At 42.2% G+C, this 12,377-nt stretch overlaps 1 protein-coding gene across 2 annotated transcripts in view; it reads right to left on the minus strand.

The window, feature by feature from the left end:
* Orc2 (origin recognition complex subunit 2) overlaps nt 1-11,967 on the minus strand; it is a 41,353-nt gene extending 29,386 nt beyond the window's left edge. Inside the window, exons 1-7 of one of the 2 annotated variants that reach the window (XM_021161121.3) lie at nt 11,775-11,967; nt 8,862-8,904; nt 8,355-8,458; nt 7,595-7,738; nt 4,743-4,832; nt 2,907-2,996; nt 2,090-2,121 (exon numbers count right to left, since the gene is read on the minus strand). In XM_021161121.3, coding sequence (XP_021016780.1) covers nt 2,090-2,121; nt 2,907-2,996; nt 4,743-4,832; nt 7,595-7,738; nt 8,355-8,448 — 450 coding nt within the window. In that variant the 5' untranslated portion in view covers nt 8,449-8,458; nt 8,862-8,904; nt 11,775-11,967. Of the gene's footprint in view, nt 1-2,089; nt 2,122-2,906; nt 2,997-4,742; nt 4,833-7,594; nt 7,739-8,354; nt 8,459-8,861; nt 8,911-11,774 lie in introns of both variants that reach the window. The other variant, XM_021161114.3, reaches the window with a different exon arrangement.
* Between the last annotated feature and the right edge of the window lie 410 nt (nt 11,968-12,377).

Raw genomic sequence — 12,377 nt, forward strand, 5'->3', positions numbered from 1 at the left:
TGTTCCAGAGATAGGCAAGGTTGTACTCCTTCTGCAGCGGGACTTGGTAATGTGTAAGGGTCACCCAGGTGGTACTGGTTTTGAAGGCATGAAGGGGTCATGCAGAGCAGCTGAGGCTCAGCACTGTGAGAGGCCATGGAAGGCCATTGGTGAAGGTGCAGCCTCAGTTGTAATTGAAGGCCCAGGACTGAAGGGGTCATGCAGTGTTTTGGAGATGCCAGTACCATGAGATGACCACCAAGAGCAGCAGCAGCAGTGGAGTACAGGCATCTGGAGCCCAGAGGATGACGTGTGTGCTACAAAGGGCATGGCTGGAGAAGTGAACCAAGTCCTTGGAGGAGCCCAGAAGATCGTGAGTTGGATCCCAGACGTTGGACAGTTGGAGATTGATTTTTGCTTTGATTGTGACTGTGCCCTGATATTTTCCCTCTTGAAGGAAGAAACTGTTTTAGTGGAGCCCACAGTTAAGAGATTTTTAATTGTAAAAAGACTTTGGATTTTAAAAGAGATGGATATTTTAAAGAGATTGAAATTTTAAGAATATGTAAAGACTGTGGGACTTTTAAAGTTATTTAGATCTTGGGGATGAATAAGAATGTAAGGGTTGAGGCTTACTAGTGATGTGTTTGTGTGTCAAGTTGACAAGGGGTCATTTGTACTGGCTATTTTTGTGTCAACTTGACACAGCTGAGTTATCACAGAGAAAGGAGCTTCAGTTGAGGAAATGCCTCCATGAGATCCAACTGTAAGGCATTTTCTCAATTAGTGATCAAGGAGGAAAGGCCCCTTGTGGGTGGGACCATCCCTGGGCTGGTAGTCTTGGGTTCTATAAGAGTAGGCTGAGCACACCAGGGGAGGCAAGCCAGTAAAGAACATCCCTCCATGGCCTCTCTATCAGCTCCTGCTCCCTGACCTGTCTGAGTTCCAGTCCTGACTTCCTTTGGTGATGAACAGCAGCATGGAAGTGTAAGCCGAATAAACCCTTTCCTCCCCAACTTGCTTCTTGGTCATGATGTTTGTGCAAGAATAGAAATCCTGACTAAGACAGGTGGGGTTGAGGTTTCCCACACTTGGGATTGGAGGAGAAGCAGAAGAATGTGCAGGAAGGAGAAGGAGAGGCCATCATGGGAGAAGCGTCAAGATACCATGATCCTAGGGCTGCCCAACTGGAGTTAAGAGATGGAACAGTAAGTGAATAGTAAGTAATAACTCAGGGTTATCAATAGGAAAGTAGATTCTAACAGTGTGGAGGCTAGGCAGCTGCCTAGCTCTTGTGCTGCTTAAAGCATATTATAAATATAAATAAGGCCATGGGTGTGTTTTTCATCCAGGAACTCAATAACCAAAGGTGGGGTAGAAGGCCTGGGCTGGGACTTATTAATAATTTCTACTACACCATCATGCTGCCCCAGATTTTTCTTTTATAATGATCAAACACAATGCATTGGGGAAACATTGCTAACGTCAATGGCTGACACATCTAATCATTTGCCCTTTGGCTTCCAGGCTACAACCTTGGTATTGGACATCTCTAGTCACTCCTTACAGAATGAGTCCCTTTACCTAAGCCCATGTATGTCTAATTCTTTAGTCACTACAGGCCAGATGCAGACACCACTGACATTTCAAATGTCAGATTCTTCTATCACTACTGAGGCTTCCCCACACCTAAGCATCACCTGACATGGCGGAGTGAAAAATCAAAATCACTACAACACAAAGGAGACAAAAACTGTGGATTACTTTTGGCTAAACTGGAATGAACCTACCTAAGCCAATATAGACTTTAATGGACCAAATGCTCTAAGAAGAGAATATTATAAATACAAAACCGAACTCATCAAATTCCTAGTTCAGGTCTACTAAGTTAAAAATACCCAGGATAGTTGTGAATGAGCAGAAAGAACAGACAACAGTATTGTAAAGAGAAACCAGGGTTCATTTTCCAGTTTTATTCCAAGTGAGGTACTCTGTAAGTCATTTGTCCTTTATGAACCTCAGATAACAGGTATATAACTGGCATAAACTGTAACACTGAAACCAAGACAGAAAGCTATCATTCATCACACTTGTTTTGTCAATTACTTACCACCTGTGGAGCTTTCTCTGAAGCAGAATGCCCTAAATGGAACAAAGGTCACATTTACTACAAATATTTCATCTTAGATCATGACATAGTTTTGTTGCCAGCAAAGCTGCACGTTTTACACTCAGGCCACCTTATTGTACTGAGTTTCCATTTAACTACAGGCTAAATGGTCACCAAGAATTATATGGCTACTCCAATCAGCGGCAACATTTTGCAGCATTCTTGAATTTCTGTGGCATTCTAACAGGGAAGCAAAACCCCGAGCCTTTTTCATTTGGACCAGAAAGCACATTGTTTCTCTTATCTGGAATGGGCAATTCAAAAATAGATGCTCTGCAATTTGCAACAAGCCATTCAACTTCCAAACCTTGCATGAGAAACTGGCTAACTCAGACAAATGATTATAGGACTTGATTGTTTTAGGTTTCCTCGTCAATCCTCCCAACATAGGGTGGCACAGATGACTTTCTGCCCTTTATTGACTGATATGTATAAATATATTAAAAATTGCATTCTGGCCGGGCGAGGTGGCGCACGCCTTTGATCTCAGCACTTGGGAGGCAGAGGCAGGCAGATTTCTGAGTTTGAGGCCAGCCTGGTCTACAGAGTGAGTTCCAGGACAGCCAGGGCTATACAGAGAAACCATCTTGAAAACACCAAAAAAAAAAAAACAAAAACAAAAAAAAAAACCCCAAAAAACAAAACAAAAAATTGCATTCTGTTAAATACATTTTCTGAAAACAAGAAAATATATGGAAATTCACTTAGATTTAAGGGAAAAAAAGTAGCACACACAGATCACCTGATGGTGTCTTACCTTTGCTTTTTTGAGCAATGTTTTTTGTGATTTCAGGATTATTTGAGTCAAGTGGATCCTTTTTTCCTGATGTTTTTGCTAGTTCTAAAGCTGTAATCGAGAAAAAAAAAAAAAAAAAAAACACTTTTGTGATCAACAGAGAGCAAAGTAGCTTTCATTTATATGAACTCCTTAAAACAAACACCTGTATTACTTTTATCAGAAAGGTATATAAACCTACCTATATTAAGAGTACGACTTTTAAAAAAGCTGTAAGGATGTCTTCCCAGAATGTTTTTATCTTTTTTGTTTGTTTGTTTGTTTGTTTTGAGACAGGGTTTCTCTGTGTAGCCCTGGCTGTCCTGGCACTCACTCTGTAGACCAGGCTGGCCTCGAACACAGAAATTCGCCTGCCTCTGCCTCCCGAGTGCTGGGATTAAAGGCGTGTGCCACCACGCCAGGCTTGTTTTTATCTTTAAAGACAGTACATTCACTCATTTGTATTTCTGTTTGTGGGTGAGTGGGTGGTGGGATGTATGTATGCCACAGTGTGTACATGAAGTCAGGAAAGTTAAGTCTTCTCTTTCCAAAATGAGAGTCTTAGAGATACAAATTCAGTTGGTCATGGTTTATGGCAAATGCCTTTACCTGCTGAGCCATCTAACTCCTTCCTAGCATCTAAATCTCCCAAGGATATACAAATTTCTAAAACAGCAAAACAGAAAGACTTACTTGAAGCTCTACCAGCAGCTTATGCACCTCCTACTCCTTTCTCCTTTGACATGTTTATCCTTTTCTCTCTTATTGCTTTATTTGTTTGAGACAGGGTTTCTCTCTGTGTAGCCCTGGCTGTCCTGGAACTCACTCTGCAGATCAGGCTGGCCTCCAACTCAAGAGATCTGCCTGCCTCTGCCTCGAGTGTTGGGGTTATAGGCTTGCACTACACCCAGCCCTCCTTCCTTTTCTGATCATGTATATTACAGCCATAACCTCCTTAGGTGATACATGGGTAACAAGTTGGGATCTAAATACCAAGTAAAAACTGTATGTTGTTAAAGTTATGTTTTAAAATTCTTAAACTTTCTATGAAGAGTGGTGTTCCTGTGTTTAAAACTGTACATAGGAATGATGCATAAAATATAATATGGTGTTGAACAGATGGCTGCTTCTTTGGGTAAGCACCAGATGAAATGTTGGACTTTTAGGTGATATTTTAAATAAAACATCTAATCTTTGTTTCAATGATACTTACACTCTTACACTGTGACAAGCATGTGGAGCCTACATGAGGGGACAGATTTACATCCCAGATGCATGACTCATACAATGGGTATGCCTGCCTCAGCCTCCTGAGTAGCTGGAATTACAGGGACGTGCCACCACTTCCAGCTTTCTATCTGATATTAAGTGCAAAGGGAACACTGAGAAGGGAAGTAAAGCAACTGCTATTGATTTTCAAGGATTGGCATCACCACCTTCAATGATTCAACCCCACACCATAGGCTCCTCTAGACAGACAGGCAAACAGACATATATATTACACAATGCGTTGACCCTGGCCTATAGTACTTGGTCAGTAATAACTTCTACTGGTATCATATATATGACTATCTTTTTAAGTGACAGCAGCTCAGGATGTCTCTGAACTTGTGATACTCCCATCTCTATGTCTAGAGTGTTGGAATTCTAGGTGTATGACATCAAACCAGCGAATGGCATTATTCTGTAAGGAAATGTCTCACTCTTTAAATTCTAAGAACCGCTGATTTCATCATTCTTTTAAGAAGACAGTAAGATGATAATCACGAGATTGTGGTGTTAGTCTACAGTGACTATAGAAGAAAGACAGTAACATACCCAATTTAGTCATCTCTTCAGGGTGCTTTCTTTGTTGAAAAGAATAAACTTTATTCCTACCATCTTTAGCAGAGCCGTTTCCCAAGGATTCTGAAAAAGAAAATGTAGCATGCACTGAGGAAAAAGGTTAAGAAAAAGATAAAACTTTAAACAGCTAAAAATCTGAAAGTTACCCCCCTTACTACCTTTCATAAAAGCTTACCATAAGATATTTATATACAAAATATTTTCATACACACACAAGGAAAACTGACCTTATTTATTTAAACATCACCACAAGAAACATGTTATTTATAGATTTTTCTCTAGACTGGAGAGATTAATATGAGAATTAAATCACGCAGGCAAAACCATAGCTGTAAAAGAACCAACAGTGGATGTAAAGTCTATCTGCACTAGTTCTGTTATCCAAGCAAACAAAACCTGACTCGGAGAAATGGGTCAGTTGTTAAAAATGCTTCCCCTCTTCCAGAGAATCTGACTTGGACTCCCAACACCCACATCTGGTAGCCCACAGCAGATCCAATGCTCTCTGCACACCCACATGTCCATAAATAAAATAGAATCTGAGAAAAGAAAAAAGAAAATCTCTGAAGTGAGGAACTTTATAAATACAAGGTGCTCTTTTTTTCCTGGACATGGAGCTAGCATGAGATCCTTGATAAAGTTCCCTTGGTTGTGCCATATAGAAAGTGAAGAAGTTTAAGAGTCACCCAGGGGACATACATTTTTTATAACCTCCTTTTGCAAGAACAATCTTAATTCCTTCTAATGGTATAGTATTTAAGTATAGCACTGTTCAGTCTATTAAGAGCCACTTCAGTGCTGTTTCCCTTAGGGTAGCATGCCTCAGGAGACTTAACTCGTTCCTATTAGACCTTGTCAGTTCCCAACATCACCATCCTGGGTACCACACTTGTAATGCATAAACCCTTGGGGACATACCACAGCAAAGGTTCTTAGGGAACAGACCTTTTCTTTTCTTACTCATCATAAAAATTCCGTGTTAGAGCCAGATGTGGTGGTCTATGCCTGCAATTCTAACACTTATGAGGAGGAGACAAGATGATCACTAGTTCAAAACCAGCCTAGGCTACACGATACGAAGACTCAAAATGGCAATGCAGGAAAGCAAGGATCCTTTGTTAAATGTCTCTTTGTGTTTTAAAACTCAGGCCAGCAAGATGGTTCAGTGGGCAAAGGCACCTGCTACTACAAAGCCTGACAACCTAACCTTGATTATAGGAACCAACATGGTGAAGGGGGAGAATCACCTCCTACCCCAAGCTGTTCTCTGACCTCCACATTGAACACACGAAATAAACAAATTAAATATAACTTTTAAACTGCCGGGTTTGCTTGTTTGTTTTTTAAGTCAAAAAAAAAAAAAAAAAAAAAGAATCCAAACCCAAAACACTAGTGTGTTTTCTGTTATGACAATAGAGAGCTGGAGTGTAAGTTTCACAGTTAAGAATGTTTCCTAGGGTCTTGGAGAGATGGCTCAGTGATTAAGAGCTCTGACTGCTCTTCCAGAAGTTCTGAGTTCAATTCCCAGCAACCACATGGTGGCTCACAACCATCTGTAATGGGATCTAGTGCCCCCTTCTGGCATGCAAGCATACATGCAAGCAAAACAATGTATACATAATTAATTAATTAATTAATTAAAAAAGAGAATGTTTTCTATGTAGTCATGAAGATCGAAATTCAAATCTCAGCAACCATGTAAGACAAGCAAGGCTTCAGCCAGGATGTACTGGCACATTCCTTTAATCCCAGGGACTTTGGAGGCAGAGGCAGGAGGACCTCTGTGAGTTCCAGGCCAGTCTGGTCCACAAACTGAGTTCCAGACTAGCCAGAGATACAGGGAGAAACCCCATAAATAAAGAAATAGATAGATAGGTAGATAACAAAAGAAAGGTAATTTAAAAATTCTCAAATCAGGTTTTTTAAAAAAAGGTCTGAGATAAATGCAGAAAATGCTATTTTCTACGTATTACCTGGAACACCACTCTCTACCTCTAAACATGTGTTGACAAATAATAGGAAGAAAAAAATTCATGCCGGGCATGGTTGTGTCATCTTTTAATCTCAGAACTAGGGAGCCAGAAGCAGGTGAATCTTTTTGAGTTCCAGGTCAGTGGGGTGGAGGGAAAGAGTAAGATATAAGAGGGCAGTGGTCTACATCAACAGAAAAGCATCTGCCCGGCATATACAAGAGCTGGTGATCTATACCCAATACTGCAAAAAAGATGTTCTGCCTAAGAACACCAGACCAAGCAACCAGAGACTAAATCCTGCCCAAGAGCACGGCCCCAGGAAACCATGGTGGAATCTTCTGAATCTATGAACTGAAATCGATCTTTTCTCCTCTAGAAGCAGTACTATGCCTATCTGTGGCATGACAGAACATGTCTATAGTCACCACTGCTCAGAGGCTGGGCTGCAGAGGGTCACAGGACTAGTTAGTTCTCTCTTTTTTTTTTAATCTAAAAAAATTTGCTGGGGTGAAGAGATGGTTCAGTAGTTAAGCATATGTACTAACCTTGTAGAAGAGCTGAGTTCAGTTCCCAGAACCATTTTGGGAGACTCACAACCACCTATAACCCAGCTGATGCCCTTTTTTTGGCCTCCAGTGGCACCGGCACATTTGCACACACATAATTTAAAAATCAGACCTTAAAAAATGCAGCAAAACAAACAAACAAACAAACAACTTGAAAGAAATGCCTTTAGATTCGACACACAACTATATTATATGACTTTGCAATATACCGAGCTATTTTTGTGCATTCTGAAAGCAGTTCACATTACTAGCCAAAAGCTGGGTGTGTGTCACCCCAACTGGATACCTTGAATATTTCTTCCCAAGACTTTTACGTAGTTCTGATCCTCTAAAACTTCCAGGTCACTTTTCTCCAACTCACAGTCTGCCTTCTTTATTATTTTCTGGGGATTGACCAAAAGCTGAGCTTTCTCCTTCTTTAATTTGGTTCCTGTAAAAATACACAAAACATTAGGACACGGGGATGTGAATTCTAAGTATTACATTGGAGTGATCCAGATGGCTGCTTGGTGGGTGGTTGGTGCACCACACCAGCCTAATGAAAGAACAGTGGAAGGAGAGAACCAATTCCAGAGAGTTGTCCTCTGACCACCATGTGCATATTACATATATGTCAGCAGACAAACCACACTAAACGCAGGGTCAGTTCATAAAGCTGTGGGGGGAGTCAATGCTTTCTCTTTCATTAGAAGTACTAAGTCATGGGCTACAGAGATGGCTCAGCAAGTGCTTAAGAGTGCTTGATGCTCTAGCAGAGGTCCAGTTGTTAGCATCCACATGGTGGCTCATAAGTGTCTAAAATTCTAGCCCTAGGGTATTCATTGCAATATGTTGTTCTGGCCTCCGTGGGCACCAGGCACATATGTGGTATATGGACATATAGGCAGGCAAAAACCCCATAAACATTAAGAAAAAAAAAATGGAACTAAATTAAATACCCCTTGAACTCAGAGTTAATGGGTAGTTATTTTCTGCTACTACTAAGCATTTCATATTCGTTATGGTTTTATACTGACTTACAGTTAAATTTGTACAAGCGTGCGTACCTCCTTCTCTATCCAGAATGTGGCTAAGAACACCATCATCTCCCACAAACCGCACGCTTGGCACCTTGGTCTCCTTTAACTGCAGAGTGCTCATTGTGGCCAACCTAAACAAAGCCAGTAAGTCAGTGAGACGAATAGTTAAACTTATTTGGGAAATGAACACACAAATGTAAACAGTTTTTAAAGGTAGGATCATACTATGCATTACTCCATTTGTATGTCTCTCAATGATGGCCTGAGACTGGGACATGTAAGCCAAGCCCTTTCCTCCCCAGCTTGCTTTTGGTCAGAGTCTTTACCACAGCATCAGAAAACCAAACTGGGACATGCTCTCAGAAATCCCATTTTTACCTTTCCTTCAGAAAAACAGAACAAAAACAAACAAATAACCCCCCAAAACAAACACCAAAACCCTAATGGTTATCTCTTACAACTTACTTATTACACAGATCATATTGCTAAATTTTTGTTTAATAACCAGCGTAATTAAATGGCTTTTTCTTTTACCTTGTAAGGTGCTATGCATTCTGCAGCTTGAACATCCGGTCACCTGTAACTAGAAGTCAGTCAAGATCAGCTAGTAGGTGAAGGAAAGCACCCCTCCCAAAGTGAAGAGTTTTAACTAACAGCATGATGTGTAGATAATTATCCTCAAAGCTAAACCTGCTATGGTGGCAAGAAGAGAAGAGAAAAGTAATAGGCTAAAGAACGTAAGACTGAGAAAACTGTCTAGACTGGTAAGAAGCAGGTTAGAAGAGAAAGCTAAAGCACTCACTATGAATTTTGTTTTCTGCTGTAGTGTTGTTATGTAGCCAAGGCTAGCTCTGAGTTCAAGCTTCTGCTTTTGCCTCTCAAGTGCTGGAATTAAAAGTGCCACCAAACCTAGCTCTTTACATGTATTCTAATTTAACCTTGGGAGCTCTAAGAGGTTATATTTTGTGGGGAAAAATAATAACTATTTCACTCACAGAGTCAGAACCATATCTAGCAAACCATACCCTTCTTGGGTCATTTGATAAATAATTTGAGTATATTAGACAAAATGTGTAATATATCTATATGATACCGGTCTATATGATGAAGAAACTAACAATTTACACTTGAATAAACAGAGTTTTTGTTGTTTTGATACATTATGTAAGATACTATACCAGGCACCTTTAGATACCCAAGAAACCAAGTATGATTCAAGTACATTTTTGTGTATGTGTGCTATTATTCTACTTTATAAATAAGTAAACTTGTTGGTTAAATATTGAATGATTAACTAAAACTCATACAATTTAAAGACCCAGTTTTGACTGATTCTTAAATTCCTGACCAGTCGATTATATAGCTTGTTCCTTTTACATTTACCTTGTAAAGTACTTCCTGCCACTGGATAAGAATCCTACCCTCTCTGAAAACTACTTATGTCATCACAAAACAAAACATAGCTTTAAACTTCCAGGCAACGAGAGGAGAGAAAGTGTGGGGGAGGGTCAGACTACAGAGAATATTATCTAATTTTCATTAGCAAAAGATAAATAATTCTTGAGAGTGAGTTTTCAAGGACTCATAAAAATATTCTAGGTAACTAAATATTATCACAGGCCATTTCCCTATGGGGGTTTATTGTGTACTTGTAAGTGCAGAGGTCAGAGGACAACCTCAGGAGTCATTTGTCTTATTTTTTGAGACAGGGTCTCTCAATAGCCTTGGACTTGTTGACTAGGTTGGTTGACCAGCAAGCCCTGGGAACCACCTGTCTCTGCCTCCCTAAGATGGCAAGCTCCCTGCCACCATTTTTTTTTTTTTTTTTAATGTAGGTTCTAGGGATAGAACTCAGGTTCTCATGCTTGCAAGGCAAGCACTTTACCAACTGAGCCATCTCTCTAATACCTCTTACATTTTCTTTTACTTTGTTTTTATGTGTCTGTGTGTCTGTGTGTGTGTGTGTGTGTATGTGTGTAACAATTATCTCATGAGTCCCAGACTGGTCTCCAACTATGTAGCCAAAGATAACTTTGAACTTCTGATTATGCTCCCACCTCCCATGTGCTAGGAAGGTTACAGGCCTGTATCACTATCACTAGCATATGCAGTGCTGGGGTGGAACTGTGGGCTTCCAGTGTGCTAAACCAAGCATTTCATCAACTGTATTACACCCCTAGTCCCTTAGTTTACTATCCGTGAAGGTCTTACTTTATAATACAAGCCAGCTTTGAACTCATGTCTTGGCAGCCCCGGTTTTAAGAGTAGTGGGATCATAGCTATGCCCCATTCCCAGATCTAGTATTTTAATCACTAGGTGAGCATCCCTATGTAGTCAAGGATAGCCATGAATCCTTCTGTAACTGTACTGTGATATTCTCAGCCACGAACTTTGTAAATGACAGCAACAAGGTATCGAAATGTCAAAAAGGCAGGTTATGCCTGTTCAGCCTCACATGCATTTATACAACATCTCCGATTTTTAAGATATTTTATGTAATACAAACAAAATCACCTCAACTGAAATTTCTACCAAGACCTCCTAAGAGAATGTCCCCTTCTTTTCTGCAATCCCTCAGAAAAACACTACCTAACAGATACACAAGAAAACAGCAATCTGGGAGGCTGACTAGACAGCTCGGTGGATAAAAGCACTTGTCCTGCAAGCGTCAGAATGGGAGCTGAGATCCTTGTAGTCATTTCAAAGTTGAGGAGCACTCAGAACTGGGGAGAATGGGGATCCCTGAGGCAAGCTGGCTAAGCAACAAGGACCCGGTTTCAGTAAGACCCCGCCTCAGTTAAGAGCGATCCAAAAAAGACATCTAAAATTAACACACACTGCCGGCACATATGCACCAACATCCACACGAATGCACATGCCCACAGTCAACCAATGAAATGCAGATATCTACAGGGAGCATCTATAACGGATAGTGATTATCTATAGGGTTAAAGGGTCAATTGTCTTCACAGTCAACTACAAGGCAGCACCAAGTGTTGGCAGCCATGCACTTTCCTCTGGGAGTAAACACATTTTTAAAACCAAGCATTGCCCCAAGGAGACCTTTAGGGACACCGGGCCGGAACGACAGAACAGACTTCAGCAGTCGTTCCATCCCGCGATCCCTTGGACCACATCCCTCTGAGTTCCCTCTCCTCTGGCAGAACACTGCCATTTTTGTTACAGTTCCTTTTCATTCTCTTCTCAAATAAAGGGCCGGGTTAGCCGGAAAGCAGGCACGGTCCGTGCAGGAGACTTCTCGCCACAGGACAGCCTTGGCTTTCGCAGACAGCGCCTCTCACCCAGAGGGGGCTGCTCCCCAGCACCCCCCAGCCTGCGCCCGGCGGCCTCGTCATCTCCCGCCATGGTGGGCGAGCGGCGAGGCCACGGGTGTCGCGGGAAGCGCGCAGTGAGCCGCGGCTGTAGCAGGGCGCACTGGGACTCACCTCTCGAGTCGGAGCCGGCGGGAGGGAGAACGGCCGCGAGGCTCACCTGAGCCGCCAGCCAGGACTCCCGCCGCCGCAGACCACCCCAGAACGGCCCGGGGAGGCCGGCGTCTAGGGAAAGAGACAGCCGGTCCAAGCCGAACCTCCGAGCCCAGCAGGGGAAGGGAGCTGCGCGCAGCACACTGAATCAATCCCCGGCCGCCGGTGGGCGGTGCCCTAAGAGACCAATGGGGAGCCGAGCCGCCAAGAGCGACGGCGCCACAAGCCCATGACTCGGGCCATAGGCCCTCGCTCAGCCGGAAAACAGATTCTCCAACCAATAGTGGGTTCCCGGGCTTTCCTCGTCTCTCCAGTTTGTTTCCGGGGGAAGGGGCCGTGCGCGGAGCACGCCAGATCTCTGGAGAGACAGGTGTGTGCGAATACCTGCTCGCATTTGATGCAAAGGGATCTCAAGGGTTTGAGGGAGGGCGGAGCCAGAGCGTGAATGAGAAAATAGGACCATACAGCTAATGAAATAAAGACACGGAAAGGGGGGCTTATACAGAGAAAATGAGAAGGAAAACGAGTGAATCTGGCTGGGATACATGAAAATATTTGTTCACT

Source organism: Mus caroli, unplaced genomic scaffold, assembly GCF_978045245.1.
Source record: "Mus caroli unplaced genomic scaffold, Mus_caroli_1 scaffold_1, whole genome shotgun sequence".
Lineage (NCBI taxonomy): Eukaryota > Metazoa > Chordata > Mammalia > Rodentia > Muridae > Mus > Mus caroli.